The sequence below is a fragment of the Thermobia domestica genome, chromosome 11, assembly GCF_964235325.1.
Source record: "Thermobia domestica chromosome 11, izTheDome1.hap1.1, whole genome shotgun sequence".
In the NCBI taxonomy this organism is placed as follows: Eukaryota; Metazoa; Arthropoda; class Insecta; order Zygentoma; family Lepismatidae; genus Thermobia; species Thermobia domestica.
Genome location: NC_137464.1, coordinates 250,557,504 through 250,577,217, shown reverse-complemented (window position 1 = coordinate 250,577,217; position 19,714 = coordinate 250,557,504). Strand labels below are relative to the sequence as shown.

General features: G+C 36.5%; 1 protein-coding gene across 1 annotated transcript in view; it reads right to left on the bottom strand.

The window, feature by feature from the left end:
* Positions 1 to 5,576: 5,576 nt before the first annotated feature.
* The window catches only part of LOC145663798 (UPF0764 protein C16orf89 homolog), a 79,627-nt gene continuing 65,489 nt past the window's right edge, over positions 5,577 to 19,714 (bottom strand). Inside the window, exons 6-7 of the mRNA XM_081729886.1 lie at positions 11,344 to 11,461; positions 5,577 to 8,828 (exon numbers count right to left, since the gene is read on the bottom strand). Of these exons, the coding sequence (XP_081586012.1) occupies positions 8,657 to 8,828; positions 11,344 to 11,461 (290 nt within the window). The 3' untranslated portion in view covers positions 5,577 to 8,656. The remainder of the gene's footprint in view (positions 8,829 to 11,343; positions 11,462 to 19,714) is intronic.

Below are 19,714 nucleotides of genomic sequence, written 5' to 3'. Positions count from 1 at the left end.
TTGCTGTAACTCGACCCGTTAGATGGCGTTGTGTATGTGTTCTGTTGAAGTGCGACAGTGGTTCGTGGTTTGTTGTGGTATGATACACTTTGTCTTTCAGCTTCCTGCACAAAGAAAAATTGTAATTGGATAGATTAGAGGGACTTTATGGCTATAAATCTTTCAAAGCAGTTCTGTCAGGCATGAAAATAGACTGAATTGCTTTTCCTTTCCAGCTGCAGGTCGTTTTTTGTGTAGCTCCTTTCCTCTCTCTTCGTTCAAGGTCAATGTGTTTCGTTCACAGCTTGTTACGTGGAATATGAAATATTGCTGCGTCGATTATAGTAGCACTTTTCGCTTTCTTATCTCCTATGTCCGGTTCGATTTATCTTGGCCCACCCTGTATATAATCCACAATATGTGTAAATTCACTTGTAATTCGATCGTTTCATGATTTCTTAATTCAAGGTCTTTAGATAGATAGTTTAGTTGCATAAAGTTTATATCAAGATAGCAAACCAAACAAGAAAATTTCAACGATAGAGAATACGTATGCTAATAGCATTCTACAATATTTATTACTTTGTAACGGATTTCACTCTGTATGTCTCTCTCCGCCTCCCTATGAAACATAGATACTTCGCTTTGCAGAATGGTGTTAAACAACTTTCATAACAATGAGCCAAGTCTTCATACTATGTATACGAACGAAGCGTGATCTTCACATACTCTATCCAACTTCCACAGTCTTTTGCCCATAATTCTTAATAATGCTGTTTCACACATTCCCTAACCACAATAATGCAGTTTCAAAGGATAAAAGTGTAGTTTGGATCATGTAGCCGCTTGGCGTGTTGATTTGAGAGACTTCCAGTAAATAATTCTTGTACCAATTTTACAATTATAAAAGTATTTATACGTGTCACTCACTTCTCCGCAAGTGATAAACTACTTACGGGGGTAATATATAATGTATACGATATGGTCGTAAGTTTGGAAAGTCAGTTTTCGATAGTCTTGTCTGAATTGTACGGAGGTTGTTTCCGATCTATAGTGATGAAATTACACACCTTGTACAGCACCACCAAGCGGGAAGAGAAGGAAGCTGCCAGTCGTGTGGGTATCTTGGACCATTGACTGTGCGTGGCAGGTGTGGTAAGTACATATCGGGACAAATGCCGCCGAAAATAAGTGCTTATTGGGAGGGCTACATAACTGGCCTTTCGACGTGCTCTTTTTACAGTTAAAGTGCCATTATCAAACTGCGCAAAGAGCGTGGATTCATGTCTAAAATGGCATATGACGGGTGTTCAAAGGGCCAGGTAAGGTAAGGCGTGGGATGATTCCTGTGAGGCAGAAACAAGCCAATCCCCGGCCTGCCCTAGGCATTCACAAGCTAGAATTCGGAAATTTGTGGCTCTGGTCGCCAGGGAGAATCCATCCACACAGAAGAGTATCGCGAATGGGCTACTGACAACACTGAAAATAGTACACACCATCGTTCACCGAGATTTGGGGTTAGTAAAGCGACGGAAGGGGCGTGTTCATAAGCTCTTGCAAGAACACATCCAGAACGTCGCACCAACTGTCGAAAGCTGTACGAACGGTACCATGAGCGTGAAAGTGGTAGCTTGTAACATTGGACGAGGTATATGTTTATCTGGATGACTGTCACAAGCCACGTGCAATTTTTTTTATCGATCGACAGGTGCGAGGGACTTTCAAAAATGGTTCACTGAATGCAAGGAAAGTTTTGGCACAGGTTTCATGATCATTGATGGATACTCGTACCACGGCAAGCTGACCATACATCGTGTAGCCAAAAATACGAAGGTGAATATTCAGAATATTATCAGGCTAACGTCCTGACACCCGTTCATCGCCAGGACATACCGCAACTCTACGAGAGGAACAAGAATCATGTGTGGGTGCATCAAGACAAGGTGTCAAGTCACACATCTCGCTCAACCCACATCTTCCTCCAACAAATGGCAGCAGAAACAACTGAAATTCGTGTCATTCCATTCACAGACGTTCCAGTGAAGCCTCCTGATGTGTTACGATGGACTTTTGCGCCTTCGTCCTCCTGAAACCCCCCACCGTTGAAGGGCTATGGAAAGCCTGTCAGAAGGAGTGGTTGATGCTTGACGTGACTACACAGCGTGCCAGTCTCGTACAGTGGAAGCTTCACTATAGGGCAATTGCCCAGATATAGAGCACTCTGGATGGTGGAGACATGGTTTCTCTTAAGGTAAGTGCAGTTTGAAATCTTTTGATCGGAAACAACCTATATAGTACGGACTCCATGAAGTTTACGCAACTCTTTACAGAGTGCCACACCTTATAACAGGAAGCTGACTGTTCATGCCCCCGTAGTGTCAAACGTTGGCTTTATTTAAAACCCACCAGTTAGGATTATATTAAATTTTGTTTCTTGACAGTACAGTAATATCTATTCAAAATATGAGCAATTTTCAATAAAGAGTTAATTTACAAACATCCTGTACAATGTTATACTATTAGCTTCCAAGATTTATTGTTCTAACGGAAACGACCTCAATCTGTTTAAAATCTTGACCTGTTCAATGCGTTTGTTATTTGTTTAGAAACACCCAAAACAACTGTCCTATGTCTTAAATTGTGGATAGTTTTGCCCTCGCAGCTGCATTTGTTTTTTATAAATTTTCATTTAAATTTAAAGATTAGTGTGATAACTCTGTTATACAGCTTCTTCGTCACTATTTGATAAATGTGTGGGCCTTCGACATGGAAGACCCAGGTTCGACTACCAGCGGGAGCAATGTGGTTTGAATCCCACACTAAGCTGCAGGTCCACGTCTCGTATAGCCTCGTTGCTGAGAAGGACGTTAAATTCTAATTCAACTAAAGAACAACTCTCTCATATTTTGTCAGGTTTTTGGCTTCATTTGGAAGTACTTACAGGATCACTTTTTTCTTTATATCTGTTTTGTTTATTTATTTTCTCGAAATTTACACCACATACTGAACTAAAACATATAAACTATTTAATATTGGGAAAAGGGTGAAATATGATTTTGTGTGTTTCCTCTATTCTCCCCGCCATTCATTCTTAATTTTAAAGGCAATGAAGAATACTTCATATTTAGAAAGCAAACCTGATACGTAGGTATTTCCGGCCTGATACAGAAATATAGAGCCAATAAAAAAAATCGTGAATGACATTTCCGGCCTGATACAGAAATACAGAGCCAATAAAAAAATCGTGAATGAAATTTCCGGCCTGATACAGAAATATAGAGCCAATAAAAAAATCCTGAATGACATTTCCAGCCTGATACAGAAATATAGAGCCAATAAAAAAGTCGCGAATGACATTTCCGGCCTAATACAGAAATATAGAGCCAATAAAAAAATCGTGAATGACATTTCCGGCCTGATACAGAAATATATAGAGCCAATAAAAAAATCGTGAATGACATTTCCGGCCTGATACAGAAATATAGAGCCAATAAAAAATCGTGAATGACATTTCCGGCCTGATACAGAAATATAGAGCCAATAAAAAAAATCGTGAATGACATTTCCGGACTGATACAGAAATATATAGAGCCAATAAAAAATCGTGAATGACATTTTCGGCCTGATACAGAAATATAGAGCCAATAAAAAAATCGTGAATGACATATAGTGCGATGTACAGGAGAAGTAATGTATCACTTTCAACTGTCTAACGACACTGCTAGTCTCTGTGATCCTGTCTCTTCACTCTCTCAGCTTGCCTGGAGCTTTTAGAGGAACTTAACCCAAAGCCTTCAACTTTCTCTAGGCCTCCTTTCCTACCCACTTATCTTGCTCGGAGCTCTGTTGGGACTCCTAACTTCAGTCACCTAGCTCGCGTGGAGCTTTATAACTTTTAAACCCCTTTTGTTTGCGTGGAGCATTGGGTATCCTAAATCCACTTTTCCTAGCTTGCTCGGAGCTCTGTAAATGCTTCCCTAGACGACTCAGGCCTTGGGATACCATATTTTACCCAAGTATTAGAGAATTTTACATAATAGTGATTTTTGTAATATACTCTTTATAGAAAGGAAGATTTTGTAATAAAATTTGGTGGTAGGAGAAATCGATTCCGAAGTATAATTTAGCTCCACCTATACCTCCATAAGCAGAACTCTACAATGTATTCAGGTATTTTTGCTAACAATTTTATTTGCAGTATCTGTATTCATATATGACGCATGTTTATACAGTATAATGAACATAATGACTTCTCTGAATTATAATTTGTGTATACATAAGTTAAAAGGAGCCCTTTAACGAATCTATTAATCCCTCTGTATTGTTAATTTTCTTTTGTATTTGTTATAATTAAACATGCGTCATTATATACATCCTTTTTAAATTTATGTTTCAAAAGACGACACTGAACTTATGGTCAAGTATTATCTGTAAACCGTTGATTTATGTCCTCCTTTTGCAAAATATTATCACCATCTTACACTCTAAAGAAAAGAAATTCACCTTTCTCTTACTCAGTATTCGTAGGTTTCCTTACGAAAATTCTCCTTGACTAGGGTTGCCATATATCTGTATTTTCTACGTACTGTTTGTATTTTTGGGTCTGTGTCCGTGTCCGTATCGTACAAAGCATGAAATAAGAAAATGTCCGTACTTAACTTTTGGGGCTGCTCGAAAATTTCCGAATCGAAAATTGCTAAAATTTTGGCGAAAAGAATTGTGTTTTCATCATATAACTTATATTTTAGCAGGGATGTAATGGGGCGTATACGGGAGTATACGGCGTATACCCACCTAATAATCTTATAGTCCAGCGTATACTCATCTCAAATTTATGAGAAAACGAACATATACGGGATAAGTACATGCTATATTTTCGAGAACGGTCGAGCGTATACCTACAAAACGTTGTAACAATGCATCAATGTATTTTAGTTACTATTAATAAAGTAGGTTGTATTTTTTAAAAAAGTGTTTCATTTTTCCATTTTATTTTGTTCATTTAGTTAGATTTAATATAAGTAATTTAATTGCATGATTTATTATAATTGTGTTAATGAAAAAATATAAAACGTGTTAGTTTCCAATAGTGTTTTAAGTATTACAGTAAACAATTGTGTGATAACCTAAAAAGATGATTTTTAGGTAAGAAATTTCAAAATATTTGTTCTGAGTTTGGGCACCGTATCTTTGATGGGTCGTCAGTTTAAGGCTTGTCCGTATTTTGCATCAAAAAATTATGGCAACCCTACCCTTGAGTGACTCAGAATTTTTCCTTTTCTTATCAAATTTTTACTAGTTTGTTGAGTGTCCAAGTTCTTATGACAGAAGTTATGTAATAAGTAGGGCTCGGAAGTTGAAGACCTAAAAATTGCCTAAAAAGAACCTATGAAAATACCTAAAGATATCTAAAAAAAATAAAAGGACCTAAAAACTAGAAAAAAGGAAGTAAAAATAAGAACCAATTTAATTAGAATTAAATATTTAATGAATATAATGCTCAATAAATACTAGCTTCTGATAGGTTAACAGTCTGTTCTTCCACAAACTGAAGTACAAACTAAAATAAGAAAACTTCCCCCTTCACTTCCCTTGTTGGAAGACATTGTTACGCCTCCTTATCTGACTTGTGATTGTTGCAGATCTGGTCTTATCAGTCCAGTCGTTGAAGAATATCTTATCTTTTGAATTTTCTTTACTAAAGAAAAGATGTTTAAGAGGTGGTGGTGATTTGAGTTAATGGCCAGTAAATTTATTATCGAAAGATGAAGTGCAAAAGACGTTAAGACTTATGAAAAGCTTAAAAAAAATTACCAATAAACAAAAAAAAAAAACGCCGAAAAAGACAAAAAAGGACAAATAAAATCTACCATTTTCTGCCCTACAATGACCCAAAATGAGTATATGTTAAGCCTCTCTTCGGGCACTCGTAAAAAAGAGGATTTTTGCTCAACTTCTGAGCCCCTAATGATAAGATTAATTTAGCTATATTAAAGGAAATGCCGACCACTTTTTTTCTTTTTTGCTTCTATTTTTAAACACTTTTCCTTCATTTTTTAAAAGAAAATAATACATACAACTACTAGCCATTAATGGGTGCAAATTATGCTACTTTGAACGGAGAGGCACAAATTACTGCTATTATATTGATTTATTTCTGAAACACAAAGAAAACATTTATATTGGTCAATTAGTCAGCACAAGAATGTCCCTGGATTTTCACGTTCTATTGAAAAATTCCAGTTTTCGCTTTTTGCTAAATTTACCAAGGAATTTACCTACGAAATTTCCCTCAAATTACGAACACTGTTCTTATGGTGGCGTTGCCTTAAGATTTATTTAATTTTCTACTATCTATACGGGAATATATGTGAATGTTAAAGATATCAAGGTTAACAGCTGCGTTTGCAAAATAAATAAATACATAAATAAAAAGTATGCGAGAGCCGTACAATTTGACCTTTCAATAGAATCCGAAATATTAGCATTTCTGCAAAAGTTTCTGCGTATACTTGTATTAGCATTTAAGCATAAGTTCGTTTCATATCCGTGGAACAACAGTGGGTGCAGTCGTACCCCTTCCCCTCCTGGAGCAACCAGTATCTCTATTGCAACCAGAAGTTATGTACTACTCTATTCCAGTTCTAGTACTGAATTGACATAGTTTGGAAGTCTACAGTAAGGAATTTCACACTATAAAATGAAAGTCATTTGAGAGGTGTAGTGAGAGAGGGAGCTATGTCGCAAATCTTGCTTGAAAATTTTAGTTTTTGCCATTCCTAGTCTTCTACTGCCATATATCATCTACCATGTGATGACATAGCTCCCTCTATAGTAGATTTCTACAGTAGATATTCTCAGTTCATGAATACGTCCTCAGCAGCATTTCGAGTGAGAGAAGGAGTTATGCCACTTACCAATAGTGTCTAGTATGGCGGTAAAGAAGATACCAACAGTTGAATACTATAGTGCTGCCAAAATGTCTTGAGCCGTGGCAAAAATGCGAACTAAAACTTACACCCTTGACACACCCTTGCGTTGAGCCAATAAGGACTCAGTTATTGCTAAGCGAGAGATCCTTAGCGAAAGGGAGTGGAATTCCTTCAACCGACAGCAGCGCTCGGAAGAGAAGACTAGGTGTCAAGTCAATTTGATATATCTTTAAAATAGTACAAAATGGTGTTGCAATATCCGATGTTAGCTTTCATATCGCGAAAATAACTGCTGTGAAATTAGATACAACACTCTTCTTCAAATACACCTGAAGATGCCATTTCGTCGCTCCAAAACCAGAAGAAATCTGATTGATTATAATTATTTTATGTGACTACACTTCTTAAAGAAATATCACTATTCTATTCAGAAGGACAAAACATGTCAGCCCTGAAGTTAAAAGATCTTATGACAATAATGACTTATACTCGTCAAGTCAAGCTAAAACTCTTTCATGTACTATAGTATTATTTTTTCCACATGGGTATACTACAAGCATTATACGATACATTTCATAATAAATGCTATTTACATTGAAATTCATATTTTTCATTATGCATAATTTACTTAATAATAAAGTAAGGAATAAAAAGACCCTTTATTATACAAATTATGACGCAACATGATGTTTTAGAAAATTTAATTTATTTCCATTTCTGGTCCAAGTGGCATTGCTTCTTCTCTCACTAGAGCCCTCATTTGTTTGTTACTGTTTACCAAAAAAAAAAAATCAGACTGTGTTGGAGAACATAGTAAAAACTCATAGAAGTTCCTAAGTACAAAAGTAGATATTATAGTATGAATCTGCCAAATATGACACACTATGCCCTAGGCAGTGACGGCGCCAGTTTTAATCACCTGGGGGAGTAGCTTTCTAAAACCCTTTAATGAGCAAGCATTGATTGCATTACCATTAAAAAATTTAGTTTGTTTTTATGGTTGAACCATGTTTTCTTGATCATAATTTCGTGATTTTTAAAGTATTTTTGTACTTTGGTTACAAAATACAGGGTGTTTATTTCAAAGCAACATTGCCATAAAATAGGTCTTATGTGTAGCTACTGAGCAGTATTGCCCTATTATGGTAAAATATCATAAGAATACTCTCAGTAATTACCAACAGTTTCGTTGAAATATTTTCCTACAGAACAAGAAACCGCAAATTTAAAAATAAAGAAAGAACTTTCGCGGAACGTAGGAGATAAAGCTTCTACAATACTAAATTTGACTGTCCCCTTTGACGAAGATTATAAGTATCTAAAGAAGCGGCCCGCAAATCATGTATATGAATATTGTATGAAAGCAATAATGCCAATGATAAATGATCACTGAAGTTCGTGCGGATAACGCAATAGAATGCGATGTTGCTTGAAAGCAACACTGCCCACTAAAGGGTTAATTTTTTTGTTTACCGAAAATGACTGTTTTATATTACTAGACCTACATTACAACACAAGATGTCTGGGGAGCAGGGGGCAGACGATGCCACCAGGACAGCACCCACCCTTCTTGTTCTCTGTAGCTTCGTCACTGGCACTAGAGGCTAGTTTAGTTCTATTTTAGTGTTTATACTAGTTTCTCCAGCATTATAATGTAACTGAAACATCTACAAATTTACACCATTTACCATTCGTTACACAAATTATTATTGTTACTAATATTGTTATTATTGTTGGAGTAGTTGTTAGACTGTCAGAATGGAATCCGCCAGCAAGCGAGCGTAGAATGCAAGCGTTCCCAATGCTACAGCTGTCATATGATTTAGACAACCATCTGATATAACTTTCTCGGATCGTTTGATTCGTTTACTTCGCCGTCGAAATCCAACATATGGAACGCCATTAATCCTGTCCTCGCTATAAAGTATAAAATAAAAGAATCATAAGGTTAGTGTCAAGATCTTAGGTTATATAATTTTCTTTTTTTTATAACCCGGCGGCACTGGCGCCTGTTAATGTGACTTGAGCACTGGCCCATTTGTTAAATTTTAAATCTTTACCTAATACTTTTTGTTAAATTTTTTGTTGACAGTTTTATTTTATCACAAGGTAATAAATCATATTCAAAAGTGTCCATTGAAAAATAAAATTTTCAATTTGAACCCCAATCAAAACCAACGGCCAGCTACTAGTAAGAGGCTACAAAAACAGTTGGCACGGGTCTATGAGACTTGGCACCAGTGCCGGCAGGTTAAGCTGTTTAGACACGGTCATATTTTCCATAATCAAGATTCGAACAAACTAAAGAAAGACTGCTTGGGCCTTATGCAGAGTCATTTTGACATATGATTAACGTCATACTAAAAACCTGACTACTATAGGAAACATATGTTAGTCAAACTCTTTAGTATGGCACTAAACACGAGTAAGAACGACTCTGCATAAGGCCCCTTGAGTTCTGTGCAATTGCTTCAAACAAAATGAATGGAAAACATTCTGTATTACAATTAATCTTTCCAGTACTATCATTTTGGATTAAAATAGTTCATATCATCATGTTCATCTCCATTGACAAAGAATTATCTGAGTCATAGCTATCACATAACCACATAACAAAATTAAAACTCATGAAAAGCCAATCATTATCGTAGAACATAGCAAAAAAATAATGACGTTAAAAATAATTCAATTATAACACAGGCCAGTGGTCCCAGCATGATTACCATTCTAGCATGTTATTTCAACAACAAGGGTTCAGCGTTGAAATTAACACAGGCTAGGTGTTACAGGTTTAACACAGAGCTGGTGTTTGCCGCTGTGAAACTAACACCACTGTGGTGTTAAAGAACTTCTTGGAAAATCGGCAATGTCAATGCGGCCTTCAAAACAAAAAAGATTCCGTACCTCTGGTGTAAATGTTGTTATGGCACACGCATCACGGACACCTCGTGACGCGGAAGGGTTCTGGTACTTTCTAAATGAAATTGAAAAAGAAAACAGGAGGTAAATTTTGTGTATAGATTTAGAGAACGAGACGAGAAAAGAGTTTCGAGTATCGAGACGAGACAATACTTTTCCAAAATTAACGTCTCGTTACGTCTCGTCTTATGAGTAGCACTAGTGACAAAATACAAGACGAGACAGAAGGTCTCATTCCGTACAGGTTTACGTCGTCAGTGAAACGCAAAAAACCTATACGTTTTAGTTTGCGACAATTAGTATAGCACACCACAATAATGGTTTGTTCCAGTTTTTATATTGGGTTACGGCCCACAAAATTTTGCGATGACTAGTACGGAACGACTCGCAGAGGTTTTTCTAATAGAAACAGATGCATTTTCCGAGACCAGAGACCACTTTCGAGGCTAGACATCCTCACCTCGTGTCGTAGGAAATCCCAGTTTTGTGTAACTTGTGTTTAGAAGTTTTTTTTTTTTAAAAAAAAAACCTTAGTCGTTTATTCACAGCTATCATCTTCCTTCAGAGACGAAAAAAAGAAAAAAAAATGCCCTAAGAGCCATCCAAACCTATGACTTGGAATTGAATGATCTATCTGATACACTTAACTCAAATGAGGCTCATAAACGCACAAACGTTCTTTTCGTTCTGATGTGTTCATATATTACTTTCACCTGTCCTCGACTGTGTGTTAATATGCTGTTTCTGTCTCTAACCATCATAATCATCATGGGTATTCTACCATTATTGGCAGGTGGCAACTCTGAAGCTTCCATTCTTCACGGTTTTCTACTAATCTATTCGTCTTTCACAAACGATTTTCCCGTTTTTATATCATCCATCAATTGTAATCTCCTTCGCCCTCTCCCTCTCTTTCCTGCCACCATACCTTCTAGTACTTCCTTGATGATACAGTTTCTACTTGATCAATGTCCCAACCAGTTTTTCTTCCTCTTCTTAATAATATCTAAAACTGTGCTTTCCTCCCCCACCATTTCTTACACCCTCTCATTCGCTTTCCGCTCGACCCAACTAATTCTCTCCATTCTTTTCCACACCCACATTTCAAAAGCTTCCAATTATTTTTCATCATTTTTGTGTAATATCCACGTTTCTCACTCATACAGTACAATACTCCACACGAAGCATTTTATGGGTGTTTTTCTCAACTCTTTATTCAAGGTCCCACACAATAGACTTTTCTTCCTCCTAAAAAGCTTATTTCGCCATTCCTATCCTTGCCTTTATTTCGCGTTCGCACTTTATATAATCACTGATAATACTTCCCAGTTATCGAAAACTAGTCACCAGTTCTATTTTCTTCCCTCCTATTTCTGTATTTGACACCTACTGCTTTGTTCCAATCACCATGGCTTAATTAAACAGAGTACACATACAACATTTTACTTCGTCAAATATTTTTGTCATTACCTTATATGATATTCAATTAAGCATACTAAATCTGTTAGCGTACCTTTCTGGGTCTGAAGTAGTGTATCTGAAGCAACCATTAGGTTCCTGCCATGTTTGCAACTGGTCAAACCAATCTTCTCGCATGAACTCAACGTAACCTTCCATCCCACATAGCAACACTAAAACATAAAGAAACAATATCGGTAAATACGTATCAGTATTTCATTATACAATAATTCTGAAGAGATCTAATATACTGTACACACACACACACACACACACACACACACACACATATATATATATATATATATATATATATATATATATATATATATATATATATATATATATATATATATATATATATATATATATATATACACAGTGGAGTCTCGTTAATTCGAACTTGGATAATTCGAAATAATGATAATTCGAACAGAAGTCCATTCCCCTTGAAAACTGTATTGAAAACAATAGTAAAAAATCGTACTTTTGAACTTATGTTTTGGATAATTCGAAGTAAATACAGTTGGACAGATGTAAACAGAGAAATACAGCTTTAACATGTTTTCAGTTATCCAGATGCAGCCATAGGGAAGAGTAATACAAGAGATAAATAGAAAATCTGTGATGATAAAGATGAAGGTGAGTTGTGAAGAAGTAAAGATAGAGAACGTGTGCCAATCTCATATTGTTTCAGAATTGGTTGAAAATTTAAGATGAATTATTGATAAAGTCAACCAAATGTTATTAATATCGTATTCCACGCAATACATGAAAATCAAGATTTATTGACCGTACAAAAACAATCAAATTTAAGCAAATGAGGTTTACGACTTCTTAAAACTGAGAACAGAATATTCAAATGGTTACTGGTGTTTAATTTTTTGGGCTATTCAATGTATGTTGTAGTGTTGTACGTAAATATATTTTCCATTGTACACGTAGTTTGAATTACGTGGAGTCAATGTCGTTTGTTAGTTTGCGGTATTCGATCACGCAAATAATAAGCTGCTTTAAAGATAAAGTCTACACCATATGAATATGTTTCTGATGTTTCTGATGCACAGTACTTTCGTTTGTTTGTTGTTATATAAGTGAAAATGAATGTTGTTGGATAATTCGAAGTTTTTTCGTGTCCCCTTGCGCTTCGAATTAAAAAGAGTCCACTGTATATATATATATATATATATATATATATATATATATATATATATATATATATATATATATATATATATATATATATATATATATATATATATATATATATATATATATCGGGTGTTGCAAAATAAGTGTTACAACTCTTGGGAGGTGACTCCTGCCACTCAGACAAGAAAAAAAGTTCTCTTCAACTTTCTGCTATCGGACATAGTTTCAGATCTACAAGGTGCCGAAAGCGTGGGAAAATGACTTTCGGACGCCAATAGTTCGGAAACTATCCAACATAAAGAGGGCGGGTAAAAAATTCACTGAAGAAGTCATACCTGCTCTATTGAATTTTGCATGTTTCACAATCCTACCGTGCACGCGCAAGGGATTCCCCAAAGGAACGTAGGGAGTCCCGGATAATCTGTCAAATGAAACTTGGTTAAATGGATATGAATTGATAGGCTTTCTACCAGGTAACAATAATTCGCTTGTCTTAAGTCGATATCTAGAACGAATACAAAATGGCGGACACCTTTATGCTCGTTATATGTGGTTACATAATCGCAAGAAACGGATGCTGGCCAACAGTGACATTCTGAGTATTAATTGTAGCGAATTTGTACTCAAATGCTCTAGAAAGACATCTGGAGTGTCGGTAGAGCGTAACAGATGAAGCAGGGTGATTCACATGTGTGGAAACACTTAACGAAAAATGCCAAGAAATGCAATCATATTCAATAAACGTGAGTTCAAAGCGTCGGAAATGTAATGATTAGCGTCAAGAACATGAAAGCCATTGCCAATTCACCAATAATATTCCCTCAAACTGATGCAATGTGATGTGCACAGTTGCATAATAATAAGGATGCAACAACTGAATCCAAGATCAAATTGTGCAATGGACTCACAAAGAAACTGGGTAAGCTAAAGGAATGTCACTAGTGGGATCGCATGATCGATATTGAAATGTGGCCAATGTGTGTGTTGATATCAACATGTAGCTAATGGACAAATGTCAACATGTCCCACTACTGCCGGGACATCGTCCCACGTGCGAAAAATAGGAAAATAACTACTCGGGTCTTGAATCTGAGGCCGTGGGCTCCCAGTAGGATTGGAAACTGCGACCACGCGAGGAAAAGCGAGTGTTCTAGCCCTGAGGTTCGAAGGAGCCTCACTTTCTCTGTATTCATTTCATTGAGGAGTACCCACTTTGTTTGGCAAGCCCTCTTGTACAGCCTCCCGACATACTTGTGTGTATTATTTTTTTACTCCTACTGCACAGTTGTAAACAATCAAAACTTTAAGACGTTTCTTCCTATTTCTCATGTCGTTTTATTTTCCATATGTATGGCGTTCCAGCTGTAGTGTTAAATGTGCCAAACCTGTTCATTTTCGTCTTTGTCTTGGCATGTGCCCTGTATGTAAGATTTCTGGAGGTATTTTCCTATATTTCGATTACGTCATATGTCTCAGAAGACGTGGGGCATGATACAAGTTTGTTATTTTCACGCTCTATCAGAATTTGAACCATGCATTAGGAGATTTCTTTCCATTTGTGTCGACTGTGGAGCAATGTCCCAAACAAAGAGGGACATTGATACAATCGTGTTCTAGTTACGTTCTACCAAAAGGTGCACCAGATGTAATAGCAGAATGTACAACGTTATTTTCCTAGATTTTGCACGTGAGATGGTGTCCCAGCAGTAGTGCGACATGTTGATATTTGTCCATTAGCTACATGTTGATATCAACACACACATTGGCCACATTTCAATATCGATCATGCGATCCCACTAGTGACATTCCTTTAGTTTACCCAGTTTCTTTGTGAGTCCATTGCACAATTTCAACTTGGCCTTAGTTGTTGCATCCTTATTGGTATGCAACCGTGTACATTATATTGCATTGGTTTGAGGAAATATTATTGGTGAATTGGCAATGGTTTTCATGTTCTTGACGCTAATCCCTACATTTCCGACGCTTTGAACTCACGTTTACTGAGTATGAGCGCATTTCTTGGCATTTTTCGTTAAGTGTTTCCACACATGTGAATCACCCTGCTTCATCTGTTACGCTCTACCGACACTCCAGATGTCTTTCTAGAGCATTTGAGTACAAATTCGCTACAATTAATACTCAGAGCGTCACTGTTGGCCAGCATCCGTAGGCTATCTGGCGATTATGCAACCACACACAACGGGCATAAAGGTGTCCGCCATTTTGTATTTTTTCCAGATATCGACTTAAGACAAACGAATTATTGTTACCTGGTAGAAAGCCTATCAATTCATATCCATTTAACCAAGTTTCATTTGGCAGATTATCCGGGACTCCCTACGTTCCTTTGGGGAATCCCTTGCGCGTGCACGGTAGGATTGTGAAACATGCAAAATTCAATAGAGCAGGTATGACTTCTTCAGTGAATTTTTTACCCGCCCTCTTTATGTTGGATAGTTTCCGAACTATTGGCGTCCGAAAGTCATTTTCCCACGCTTTCGGCACCTTGTAGATCTGAAACTATGTCCGATAGCAAAAAGTTGAAGAGAACTTTTTTTCTTGTCTCAGTGGCAGGAGTCACCTCCCAAGAGTTGTAACACTTATTTTGCAACACCCGATATATATATATATATATATATATATATATATATATATATATATATATATATATATATATATATATATATATATATATATATATAACCTGCTGTAAATCAATTATCATTATTGATTTTGCCATCATTTCAGTGACTATTTTGCTAATTTACCTTCAAGAATCCACCCTAAGCCAGCTACCTGAAGATATTGTGTATTGTATAATCCTTGCTATTTTAATTTAATCGCTTTAATATTTAAATTATATTTAGGCCTATATTTTGAACGTTAACCCTCGCACTACCTAGGTATTTTTTGTAACGAGGAGTACCAAGGGGAAGTATTTCGTTCCCACCTGTTAAGATTAAACATCTCTCACAAAAGAAACTAATTTAGAAACTCACAAAAATCTACAAGGACTGAAGTGAACGGTACGCAGAATGAGACTAAAAGCTAATTTTTATGCTGCCATCTAGGAATGGCAATTCTAAATGTCAGTCACATCTCCTACCAACGGGGAAGGTGTACTTTGTGCCCACCAACTTAAAATAACAAATTTATGAGACACGCTAACATGAGACTCTCAAGACGAACAGTACATTTGATAATACTAACCGCCAAATTCAAAAAAGGTGGGATACTGTTATTTATTATACTACCATCTAGGGAGAGACCACTAAATGTCAGTCATATGTCCTACCAACGGGGGATACTTTGTGCCCACCAACTTAAAATAGCAAATTTTATGAGACACACTTTCGTTCAATTTGAACGACCGTCTGGTATACACTTTAGCGAAACATGCTGAGCAATACCATATTTTCTTACAATTTTAAAGAAACGATTAGAAGAGGCACACATTTATTATTTTCAATTAAATTTTGCCTTATTAAGAGATTCTTAATTTTATTTCACAGATAAATATTTTGTATTGTTTCAGATACTATGCGACAAAAAAGTATCAAGTAGTTCAGCAAACACTTAAGAAATTCAAGCAAAACTTGCAAACAGCAAACAATTGAAACTCTACTTGATAAACAAAAAAAAAAAAAAAAAGATAGTTTCGCTGGTGACCTAGCGCTCATCACAGGTAACATTCCTTTAATAAAGCTGAGCAATCCTGAATTTCGTAGTTTCCTCACAGAGTATTGCGCCAAAAGAAAGCTCCAGACGTGTCAACAATAGGAAAGAATTAAATTGGTCCACTGTATTCTGAGGTAAGTTCTTTTTGCAGTGCTTACGATCTTAAATCGATTATTCCCTCTGGATTATTTATTTCCTATTATCATTGAACTTACTTCTTTTTGTAGAGCTAATGGTAAAATGGCAGTCAACGGTTTTTTTTTAACAAACGAAAGAAACATTCTTCATTTTAATTTCGGGCATACAAACATACGTTTCGGAGTAGAAACAAACAGATGTGAAGTTATATCGAATAATAAAACTGCTGATGGAAAGATATATTTTTAAAATTAAATATTTTGCACGTTTTACAAAGTATCAGGGGTGATATCGCAGATTTTCCAGTGTGGCTGCTTATAGACGAAACCATAGTTTCGTGTGGTCGATATATCGCAAATGTAGTCATTGAAAAGCTCAGTCAAAGTGAACCAGGTACACCATACTTGATTTCGGCAAAAGCTTTGGAACAAGCAAATCATTCAACTGTAGCAAGAGCAATTTTGTGGTGCATTACGTAAGTACAATAATCGATGGTACGCTCATTTATAGTCTCTCTCCTTGATAAAATTACCTCAATTTCTCGATTTCAAAAGTAATTTTAAGAACCCTCACTACTTCTCGAGCATGTCAGATTTCAGTGTTCTGGGAGCGGGGAGAAGGGTAGTGTAGGTGTGGCCATTCGCCTGTCAGTCGAACTCGTTCTGTAGTGTTTCCACTTTGCATTAAATATCGTTATCGGTACTTACACATTTTCCTCTTGTTTTGTCATTTGTTAGGAAAATTCTACCACATTCTCATAGGTGACGTATTCACACAAAAGATACTACAAATTTCTTACTGTTCTTCTTGCAGATTTCGTACAGAACGTTAACATTCTTGTCGAATTATTTTTTTTCCTTTAGACAATTCTTTCATATCAGATATGGTAACCTTGAAATTCCGCCCAAAATAGTTCTCATCAATAAAACGTGTAAATTTCGGTATAAGTTTTCTTTAAAACTTTTCACTGCTTGAAAACAATCATAGTGAATCTTCCTGACATTCCTACAGACACTGATCTCAGCATAAACAATGAATCCTATACTTCTGGGACAGTTTACTGCAATACTTCCGCGATGCTTGAATGGCAATGAAGTTGCATTGCAGTCGACTTCGAAACTACCCTGTACTCTGCAACAGCGCTAGAGATATGAATAAGCGACATACCACACACACACAAATACACACACACACTCACAACGTGTGAACACAGGTTCTTCTTAGAAACGCGCGCGCAGACTTTTGATACCTGCCGGTCAGATAGTAAAATTATTCCCGCACTCCACAGTCCATTGACACGGTTTCCAGCTGTGGAGGAGACCTTTCAGTTTGTCAAAAAAATGAAGGGACTTCGTAATGAGAACTGCTGTGTTGCGTTTCCTGAAGATTTGTTTTTTAGTCTCCCATTGTAAGAAAGCATATGCAATTTCAGAAACGTATATCACAATACTTCACACGCAAAAAATGCTAATACAGTGGCGTCACTAAAATATTTTGTTTGGGGGGCATACTCCCCAACAACCCAAAAACTCCGTTTAGTATTTTAGAATCATCTTCAATCAAGGACACAATGAAATTCGCTTTTGGGCGAGGGAAGGGGGGGGGGAGAATATTGTTGCTGCTCTACGCTTTTATATTTTTGTTATCATAGTCATGTTTATTTGTTTCACTTTTATCGTTGCGGAAATGCACATTCTTATACTTCATCGATTCATTCAGATACTCGTACAATCACGCAATTTTTTTCTTTCTTTATTCTCTTCTTTCCTTGATAGTTATTTTTCTTAAAAATACTTCATGAAAAACTTCTTTCTCAGCAATCTTATACAGTATAACCTCGTTAACACGAACTCGCTTAAGCCGAACACTCGGTTAGGACGAACAAAATTTCAGTCCCGGCATCACTGTACGTTATCTTATAGGAAGTTTTATCGGTTAACACGAATTTCGGTTAGCACGAATTACGAACTAATTTTTAGTCCCTTGAGTCAGTAAAGGTTTTCATTTAACACGAACTTTCAACCATTTGTTTGTTTTTTTCAGATCATTTTTCTTATTTCAGATTTCACTCCAGATCAGTTTTTGTCATACAGTATTTATACAGACGAAAATTGCCTTGTAAATAAGAGAAAAACCAGAAACAGGTATCTTTCCTCTCTTATGAGGTGTTGATTCTGTCGTCCATCAAGCGCTGAACATGCAGGTGTTTTGGCAGACGAGCTGCTGGCGACAGCTCGAGACAAAACAGTTCTCCCCTGTAACTCCAAACTGGTGACAGTAGTCATAACTACCTTTCCGTTACTAGCGGTACCCAACCTGCCTGCGGAGTTATCAATTTTATAACTTGACCTGGATTTTCTGCGTGGATTTTTTTTTATTCTTCGAAGATAGGATAATAAGCTTACTGTAGTGTTTTCACTTTTTCAGAAGACGGTACCGAGACCGAAGCTAGTCTCGATCTCGATCTTAACTCGAATTTGAGACCGAGCCGTGCTTTTTGAAATCGAGACGAGACCGAAACTCTATGTCTCTTCTGGATACAATTATGTGGATGGTATCAAGACGGAGAATAGTCTTGGTCTCGTCTCGAATTTGGAACTGAGACGAGACCGAGACTACTCAGTCTCGTCTCAATACCATCTCTAGAGTTTTCTATGACATACATATACTATAGTGGTATATATAGTCTGTATACTGTAGTGCGTATGTATGAAGAAAATGTATTCGAATAATAAAATTTGGGTCACCGGTTAACACGAATTTTTTTAACACGAATTCCTGATTTTTCAGTCCCTTGGAATTCGTGTTAACGAGGGTTTACTGTATTTATATTCACTTCTGACCTGCCTGAAATAGTAATACAATAAGATAAAATAGGCAATAATAAATAATATAAAATTTCTTAAAAGTTATCCATCTAAAATTTGCCGCATGAGATAGTTTATAGTTGAGACCTCACCTTGCGGAAACTAAGAAGTAAAGGAATGAGAAGTTCAGTTCACATAGTATTTCCAAGTGAGAAATACGATAGAAAAGCATAATTACGTTCAGTGGCGTATTTACGATTTTGTTTCGGAAGGGGCTTTCCTAACTTTCGGGTGGGGGAGCTTTGCCTGGAAATGTGAAAATTCTGCAAGATATTTCAGTTATTTTATTATAGTAAGATTTCGGGGGGGGAGGTTAAGCCCGAAAGTCCCCCTAAATACGCCACTGATTACGTCATAATCATAATAGCTATCGCTCTTCTCAGCTAAATCTAACACATCAACAAGTATCTGTAGTCGCTCGCCGAAGACTGAACTTCACATTGAGAACTATATACAGAACGCGTTGCTGTTTGTTGAAGCAAAAAGAAGACAACCCAATATATCATGAGTCTACTGATGGCGTGTTAGAATCTTACTTTTGAAATAAATTTCTCAGTATATAACGTATTTTCAGTGTGAGATTTGGGAGGG